General features: G+C 36.8%; 1 protein-coding gene across 1 annotated transcript; it reads right to left on the bottom strand.

Annotated features, from left to right (window-relative positions):
• Positions 1 to 1710: 1710 nt before the first annotated feature.
• Positions 1711 to 6759, bottom strand: LOC131011147 (RNA pseudouridine synthase 6, chloroplastic-like). Its single transcript, XM_057938940.1, has 9 exons — positions 6412 to 6759; positions 5038 to 5166; positions 4674 to 4928; positions 4520 to 4601; positions 3700 to 3815; positions 3564 to 3618; positions 3081 to 3192; positions 2587 to 2756; positions 1711 to 2140 (listed from the first exon to the last, which is right to left on the bottom strand). Exons 1-9 carry the CDS (start codon positions 6663 to 6665, stop codon positions 1868 to 1870), a joined length of 1446 nt encoding a protein of 481 aa, XP_057794923.1. The 5' UTR covers positions 6666 to 6759; the 3' UTR covers positions 1711 to 1867.
• Positions 6760 to 9328: the final 2569 nt, after the last annotated feature.

Consider the following 9328-nt stretch of genomic DNA (forward strand, 5'->3'; position numbering starts at 1 on the left):
ACTAATTTTATAAAATAAACATAACTAAATTTATGAAATAAACAATGCTAATTAATTGAAATATGCGTATTAAATAATATATATGACAATTATCAAAATAAATGTCAAATACTATGGTGCATTAAAGAAATTGAAAATTATTTGATAATAAGGCCTAAGACTAAGAAGTTCCAACGGTTGACGAGAAACGAGAACTTGAAATTCTAGTTGATGTGTGAACTAAAAACCCACCACTGCTGATGCTCTCAAGGAGTATTATCGAACACTTTTACGTGCAAATTCAAACATCCACATTTGGAGTTCATGATCTTGATAATAAGCATATTACTCCCTTCGCCCTCATAAAAGTGGCTCAGTCTCAACTATTTGGCAAGCCCCTACACCGTTCAAAGCAAAAACCATGGCTTGGAGACTTTTGAAGGGACGACTTCCTACTTGTGACAACCTCATTAGAAGGCAGGTGCTTATTCTGATGGCGGATGCCCTCTGCATGTTCTGCAAGAAGGAGACTAAATCAACAGATCACCTTTTTTTCCTTCGGCTGAGATCTGGTATGACATTCTTCTTTGGATTGGGAAGCAATCGACCCTTCATCATTGGGCGTCTGATCACTTCCGCGCGTTCAGAAACCTTGGAGAAAAGGAGGATATCCCATTACTTTCTGGGATTTGGCTCTGTGCAATCTGGTCGATGTGGAAGGGGAGGAACGAATGCAAATTCAGCCAGGGAAAATGGAACAAAGATAAACTGATGTTGGACATTAAATCGAGAGTGTGGAGTTGGAAGACGGTATACAATGTGGCAACTCTTTCTGAGGACTTCAGAAGATGGTTTTCGAATGCAGGACTCCATACCTAGAGCCTACACTCATGTGGTTTTTGCCTCATGCTGCCTTTGGTCTGAAGCTCTGATGTTGAATGAACGCAAACTTTATCCAGGAAGCAGCTGTTTGTTGATCGTCTGGCCGTGATTAAAGCATGATTCCGGAGGGAAGTCTGTTTTCAGATGCTATCCCCATCTCCGGTTTCTGATTCGTGATGTGACTTTCTCTTGATTTCGATCATTGCTGCGAGTTTTTTTTTTCAACTTTTGGAGACACTTTTGATCATGTTGCTTTGTCACTCTTGGCCCCTGTTTCCTTTTTGTTTCTTTCTGGTACCTTGGTGCCGTTGTTTTTTCAATATTATGATGCCTTTTCCTTATAAAAAAAAAAGTTCTTTCCGACATAAACTTTAAGAAAAATGTATAAATTAACTAAAAGTAGTAAAAAAATAATAGGACATATTTTCAATAGTTAATTATCGCCTTTTATAGATTGGGCTATTTTTAGTGGGGCAAACTAAAATGAAAAACAAGCCACTTTTAGCGGGACGGAGAAAGTATAACATACAGGGGTTAACGAAATATATTCCAAACAAAACAAAACAAAAGGCAAAAACAAACGAGTCAAACCAAATCAATCACATCAACTTCATTCTGTTAGAGAAGTCAAACTTTTAGAATTTCAATTCGAGATAAAATGAATTTCCTTCACCAATACTAGTGTAATGCCAATAGACTTAGCCAGATCCTCCTAACTCAAAGACTCAATTTGTATAAAGATTCTAAATTGCAAGAATAGACAAGTGCAATATTCAGGTAAGTTAGAAACTTAGAAGATACCAGATGTGTGTGTGCATGTGTTAGCCGAGTGGTAGAGGAGTTAATGTATGTGGCGAAACCTCTCAAATTCGAATTTATTGTCACACGGTCTTTAAAAATTTGCTTATCCAACAACAAAAGAATATACCAGATGTCTATCGCTGAAGGGTAACTAAACTTTGACTAGTATAGCAACATTCTTATGTGTATTTCAGAGAAACGTTATTTACCTCCACCATGGAGATCCAGCCTCATAAGTATGCTCTGCGTCGTCCCACGAAATCCGGCATGCTTGAAGACCAATGGCAACAGTAGGTTCCTTCCCGTGGCGTGCAATCCATTCCTCAACAGCTGTGGCTTTAACCTCATCACTTGAGAACTCTTTCTTGTTCGTGCCAAACGGATTCAGCCCGGGGTATTCGGCCTCAGCAACTGCAGCTGGCATGTACATTGTGTCACCCACTAGAGGAGCGCCACAAGCAGCCAATTGTGCTCGAATCTGCAGTTATATATGATATGTTATCTGGTCAAGTAATTGAAGCTGTCATATAGTTAAAACAAAGGGTTGATGTTGCTGTTTAATCAATGTGCGTCCCTTCTCCAAAAAGCCCAATCAATTATCGGTCATGATTATACTTGAAATGTAACATAGTAATATGTTACAGAAAGGCCATGATTATACTTAAAATGTAACGTAGTAATATGTTACAGAAAGGGAATATACGTAATCCAGTAGTTAACTCAAACTGACAATTGCGATACCACTATTTAAGAGCGTTATTGAAATGGTTAAACACAATAAACAGCAGAATGGTCAAATCCAACAACTTATTCAAACGACAAAGAGAAATAATAATAGAAAAACTCCAGATGTTGACACAAATTTATCAGGAAAAGGCAGAACATATCATGGCTCAAAACAGAACAAAGAATGCAGATCAGTACCTGGTGTGTCCGACCTGTCAAGAGGTTGATTCTACACTCATATGCAAAATCTTTAGTTGGCCAGCCACAATCCTCAATTTTGTGTTTGTCTTCAACTATATCATTTGGCCAAGGAACCTTCTTGCACTCTAAGACCTCAAGTTGGCACAAAGCCCAACCACTGATGAAATCTACATGCACCACAGCATAGCATAGTCATTGATTATACTTTAAAGGGAAACAAAAGATATATTCTCTATGCCAAAGAAAATCATACTGTTTATCAGTTTATAAGGGTTCAATTATTGTGCTTCACAATGGATCCAAACAAAAATCTGCATGCACCACGGCATAGTCTTTGTTTATACTTAAAAGGAAACAAAAGACATTCTCTATGCCATAGAAAATCACACTGTTTATAATTCAATTATTGTGCTTCACAGAGGAATATAAGGGTGCAAACTCTAACAACAGAAGCACAATAGACCAATTTGAACAAAACCGAAATCGAGTACCTTCAGATACAAGTCGGGGTGCAATATTGACTGGGCGCATATAGTGGGTAAGTATTCCAACTGACACAGGAGCAGCAGCAAGTGCAAGATAGAGCTTCTTAACCTTTTTATCCTGTGAAGCGTTTATGCAGTTCTAATTATCATGTAAAGTTTTCTAATTCCAATTTTTTTCTAGAACTGCAGCAGCCACAAGCTAATGGAACCCCATAAACGCTGGAGAAACAAAACCATGGCACTACTCAGAGAACAACCTAGATCCATTTCCAATTTTCTAATATTTAAAATGGTAAACAGGAAGTATTAATCAGGCCAAGGATTTTTCAAGATGGTATCCAAGTAATGATGATTTGGAGAAACAAAATACAAAAGTATGTAAAACCAAATAAATCTAAACAACAGAATTTCTATTATTCAAAAGTAACTTGATTGCCTTACCTTATCATAATAATATTCGTCCTACTTTAGCAAGAAAAAGAAACAAACCCGTATTTTGGCATGAAAAACTGAGCAGTATTCCTTTGTTCTTGCTAACACTACACTGTAACGTAAAAATAGACAGTCAACAGTGTGCTTTCGGAGCTATACATCATATTCATACATATATAATATCTTCACTCACCAGCCCTCAGTGCAATTATCAATCTGGTGGGTAGTCTTCAATGGAGCCTCCAATCCTAAGGCACGAGTAGTAAATGTTGCACAACTTTCTTCAATATTGTCTGTGGTTCCTCCAACCTGAGATAAAACAACACAGGTTAGGCATCTTAAGCAAGAGCAAACTAACTCAAACAATTCCTTATCCCATCCTAAAAAAAACTTACTTTCACAATGAAAATAAAAAAAATGGCACAAAAGAAATTGAGTATGTACTCTCATTAGAGGATCAAATTGTGAAAGGGGAAGAATAGCCTCACCACCTCATAGACATTGATTATTTATAACATCTAATTATGAATCATCAAAATTATATAAAAACATTTGCACCAAAAGCAAGGATAAAAGTGTTATTTTTAATCAGAACCCTAGCAGAAGATGTTCATTGCATGAGGTTTATTAGGGAAGGGTCAGAGAGCTGTTGCGGACTGAAAAAACCTAGCAGCACAAATCAAGTTTGGGGAAAACATAAGTTGGAAACATTATATTGGCCTAGAGTACAGCATGCTCATCAGTAAGAGTCAAGTTTTGAAAAAAAGTTACTAAAATCACAGAATAGAGACAAAAGTAAACATGAGATTGAAGAGGAAGAAATACAGTAGCATATGTATATGGCAAACATTAAGAAGGTGTTTGGTATAGAATTTGGGAATAGCTAGAATAATGTAATAGTGAAAAGGTGCAGAGATCTAAATCTTGTGTTAAGGAAATGGGAAACAATTTTAGGGGCTGAACAAGCTCGTGCCCTGGTTTGATCATCAGAGCTTAGAAGATCAACTACATACAGATGTACCCGCTGGTTTGTCCAAGACCACATAGCTTTCAGTCACAGCAATAATTCGAGATCTCCAGTCAATCTCATAACATCTGATCAGAAAGATATCAGGAAGGTTAAAGTGATCAACTTAAGGAACAAACCATATATAATCAAATGAATACCTTCGAAAGCGTTTTGGATGTACATGCACCCTTAAGTAAGTTCCAGCTTCAAGAAACTCATCTGTGCGAGTTATGCGAAATGTCTTTTGCGCTTCTCGTATTGTCTTCCCTTTAATAGATGATCTATTTCTTAGAAGGGATGGATCTGTAAATTTCTTGAAAGCTTTTACTTGCTCAGGTGTAGCAGTTGGAGGGGGGTCCGGACATACAAGAGCATAAAATACAGCCCCAAAGTGAATCAAGTCTGCAACAAATCTTGAAACATGGAACAGAAAACTCAAACTCGTTCACACATTTAAGTTTGAACATCTCATACCACATGTTAAATCTTAAGAAAAAATGATGAAGGAGCAACAGAACTTACAGGGGTGGAATATCTAGAGCTTTACTAATGTACTCAAGAACAGGGCCTCCTTCTAAAACAACTAAGTGTTCTACCCTTGGAGGTCCATTCTGAGACGGGCAAGGAAGGAGGCGCTCATAAGGAGGATAGCTGAGAAAAACTCATTAGGCACGCATTTCATAAAAGCAATAAGTACATGAACTGGAGAAGAGATAAATGCACACAGTTAATATCACAGGAAAATAAGTGTCATCTTTCAATGGGTTCGCAAAAAAACTTCACCGTCCTTTCCCATTTGGTCCAGACCAAATTCAATGTGATGTCTAGCTTTCATCAAATTAGAAGTTTATTCAATGTGATATCTGTTTACAAGAAAATACAGGGCAAGGCAAAGATGATCATAGACATTTTGTTGCTAAAACGACTTTTTGCCACTTCATCTACAGGAAGCCACTTAAGATTGTGCTTCTACTAAACAGTCCCATAGCAAACAGCAGCAACAGGACTGGTATTTGAATCTCACCTGGCAGAGTGGACATTTTTACAAGATGTTATATTTATTTTGCCAACTGAGATTAGGATAGCTACTTAGATATAAAGAAATCCAGGACTTTAACTATCAAGAATTGAAAAGCACACGGGAATATAATTCCCAGAAGCTCTTTAAAAGAGGTTGAAAGTTAGAATGCAGGAGTTCGATAACTAAGGGCCATAAATGAGGTTCTAGAGAGGCAGTCTGACGATTATTGACCGGGACATCTCCTATGATATGATAATCTATTGAGATAATCCATGCAAAGCATGCATGTAAACATGGAATAGAGGTCTACGGTAAATGGAATCATCTCGTTTCTTACTGCAGTTTTAGGTGTCTGAATTGGTGGTAGTCCTCAAAAGAGACCAACAATATCATATCTGATGGTGTTGACTATTTGAAGGATGTAAAAGGAAGAATGTATAAATATTTCCGCCATCACAACCAAAATGTGGCGTATCAGTTCCAGTATCTAATTCGCTACACCTCGATTTCCAATGGATGAAGCTTAGTAGCTCCATAAAGCAGTTGATCATCTTATCTATAACATATTTACAGAATCATAGTTGGCCTCCCAAGCATAAACAGCCATTCATAGCACATAATACTCACTACTTACTACACCGTCTACACATACAAAATCATTTAATACAGCAACTATCTGTTTTATTTTAAGTAGCTAAAATCTCGCTTATCTCTGAAACTAGTTTAATTATTTGAAAGCAATACTTCAATCCATTCCTCAACGTTCTCCACAGTCCTATCAACATATAACGTTTTGGTGAACAAAACACATTGTGTAATCTGTGAACTTCTCAGCATGCTCCAGGAAATTAAGAGAGCAAAAAGCTGTTGAGTACCTATTATTACAAGAAGGAATTGACAAATTCGTACTACAATCAACAGGCGCGGTTGCTCCGCAGCTCAAATTTCTGCTGAGGACATTGAAGCTGTGGTGTTTGTGAATATGTTTGAAAGGGGACTGCGAGTAGTCTAACGTGCGAGCGAGGCTGGTGAGAGAGAACAAGGTTCGGCGGAAACTCGAGGCGGATAGAAGTGTGACGACCGCGCTGCCGCCGAGAATTGATGAGAACGACGCGGCGGCGACCGCCATTGCGGCGATTGTCCGGGCTAGGAAAAAGCAAGACGATTTTATGCGCAGTTTTTCAAGTGAAGTACCTCGGGTCTTATCGATTTATTTGAGTTTTAACAAATTAAATAAGCTTTCTACAAAATAAATACTTTATTTTAAAACTTTCTCAAAAAATATAATACTCCTATCTTGTTATATATAAAAATATAATTGTTAGTACATAATTTGAATTAAAAAGTTAAAATTAAAAATTAGAAAAAAATAAATAATAACAAATCAAATTGATGATAACCGCCGACAATAAATCTCCTATAGTCGTGCAAAACTACAGCCAAATTGGAATACCTCTAAACAAACAAAAAAACTTCAATATTAACAAATATTGAATTATCATAAATTCTCCTATTCAATCGTGTTAGTGAAGTATGTGAGTGATCCGCATTGTACAAATATTTACAGAGTGTACAATGTTTTGCGGAAAATTACATCGATATTCAAAGTGATGAGGGGTAAGAACCTCTTGTCAGCGCAGAACATACGGAAAGCGTTTACTTATGTATATATCTTTAGAATGGTAGAATTATACTAACCGTGCAGGATTTACAAGCTGATCTCGAAGACTTGTATTTGAAGAAGCAAGCCTGCGCAGCCATATTGAAGGACAGCTGGAGAGGCAAGTTACGCTCTAAGATTACTGGAGTCAGTCGGATGGAACAAGAGAAGGAGACTCCTGCGCAGACACCCGAGAGCTCAGCCAGCGCAGCAATACCTCAACCATAAAGTTGTAAGTTAGTTAGGAATTAGTAGCTTTTTAGATAGTGACCGCCGCCAAACATGCAGAGTACGTGAGAAACATGAAAAGACCATTGTACCCTTTGCCTTTGCAACTCTTATATATATACTTCATGTAGTCCTCTTTAAGGGCAAGAGACATAATTCAATAGAAATAATATGATATTCTTCAAGTGTTCGAAGTTCAAGTTTCTATCTGAAATTCCCGAGTACACAAGTCGACTTCCTATCCCATTCTTATGTGTTTAGATTAGGTGTTGGTTTTAGGCTTTACCACAAAGAGTTGAAATCCTTGCTAAATCATTAGCTGAAGAAAAGTTTAGAATGCCTTGCTGAAAGTTTTCGATTCCCGACCTCCGCCATCGGGATATTTTTCTGGGAGAAGAGCGATAGCGTGTCGGAGGCGCTGAAGTGCATATCATCGCTTACAAAGGACATGCAAAACTAATATTCTCTTTGTCCCATTTTCTTTGTCATGTTTTTATTTTTTAGTTGTTCCATTTTTCTTATCAATCTATCAAAAGATGTGAATATTACCATGTTTAATCAATTTATACATTTTTCTTAATTTTCATGTGAAAAAAAAAATGAGACTAAGAACGAAACGAAGGAAGTAAATCGAAGGGAGAGAGAGGGGTGACCCACATTGCTGCTGCACCAATTTTTTTGTGAAAAGAAAATGAAAGTTAAGGTGAAGATGAACGAGGAAAAAATGATTTTTTTTTAAAAAATCAATTAATTTTTTAGTTGAATTTATTTATAAACATTTCTATTTTTTGTATAGTATGATTGTAAGATTTGAACCATCGAGTTCCAATATTTCAAGTTGCAAACTACCTATCTTTTGGACTATATATTGATATTGATAAAAGGGGATAAAATTCCTAACTACTATTATCAATAATGACTTTTTTTCGTTTCGCATATTTAATTTAAGGGTTAATTGTCTATAGATACATGAACTATACTTAAAATTTAATTTTTAATTAAATCTATTTTTTGTCAAAAAATACATAAATTTTTAATTATTTAAAATTTGACCTGACTCCAAAAATTCATTGGCCAATAACTTGATTGTCTGAAGTCTGATGGATAATTCCAAGGTACCGCTTGGAACCTTTTGATGATAACTCTCTAATGATACCCATATTATTGGGTTTCGATCCCCGAAAGTGATCGGAAAAAGAAAATTAGTCTCCAGATATCAACTTTCATGTCATTTTTCAACCACTTTTTGTCGCAGCCCGTTTCCCAATGCTAGTAATAGCGGGGTACGAGTATCGATACGACTATTTTTAAAAGAATAGAAGATAAGACGTATACGTCAAACATCAAGCGGAAGCTCGCATCAAAGATGTTAAGAAAATCATCACACATGAACCCAAGGGTAAAATCGTCAACATCGTCATAACTTTTTAATTATCAGGAATTTTCCGAACAGAAACAAAACGGGTATAGCTCATTTTTCATCAGGAAGCATAAAATGCAGAGTATCGCAGCAAAATGCGAACCGATTATATGTATGGAGACACATAACCGTGAGTATATTGCTTGATTAAAGAATAACATTGTAACATTTCACTAAGGTTTTATTAGCATCCGAAGGAAAACAAAGCTCATCATCCTTAAGACTCTAACATCGAAGGAAAACAAGCAAGGAAAACTTCATCGGTGAAACCATCCCCACCAGCACCAGTCCAATCTCACTCTGTTGCTTAGCCTGCACATTTAGAAATATATGCAGGGCGTGAGTAATAATACTCAGTGGGCAAACGCCGGAAAGCATCAAAGGCGCTCTTAGAGCTATATGTTTGAAGCTTGCCACAACATCAGCAATACACAGAAATAAGCTTAGCATCAAAGAATCTGTGCATGCAGTTTTAAACATCATA

Source organism: Salvia miltiorrhiza, chromosome 2 (assembly GCF_028751815.1).
Source record: "Salvia miltiorrhiza cultivar Shanhuang (shh) chromosome 2, IMPLAD_Smil_shh, whole genome shotgun sequence".
Lineage (NCBI taxonomy): Eukaryota > Viridiplantae > Streptophyta > Magnoliopsida > Lamiales > Lamiaceae > Salvia > Salvia miltiorrhiza.

Bases quoted from the DNA above. Each gene is read 5' to 3' on its own strand.
- LOC131011147 (XM_057938940.1), bottom strand. From the start codon at position 6,665: ATGGCGGTCGCCGCCGCGTCGTTCTCATCAATTCTCGGCGGCAGCGCG. The intron at 3,816-4,519 runs GTATGTAGTTGA...GTTTTATCTCAG, and splicing joins ACAAACCAGCGGGTACATCT to GTTGGAGGAACCACAGACAA. The intron at 2,141-2,586 runs GTACTGATCTGC...ATATAACTGCAG, and splicing joins TGACAGGTCGGACACACCAG to ATTCGAGCACAATTGGCTGC.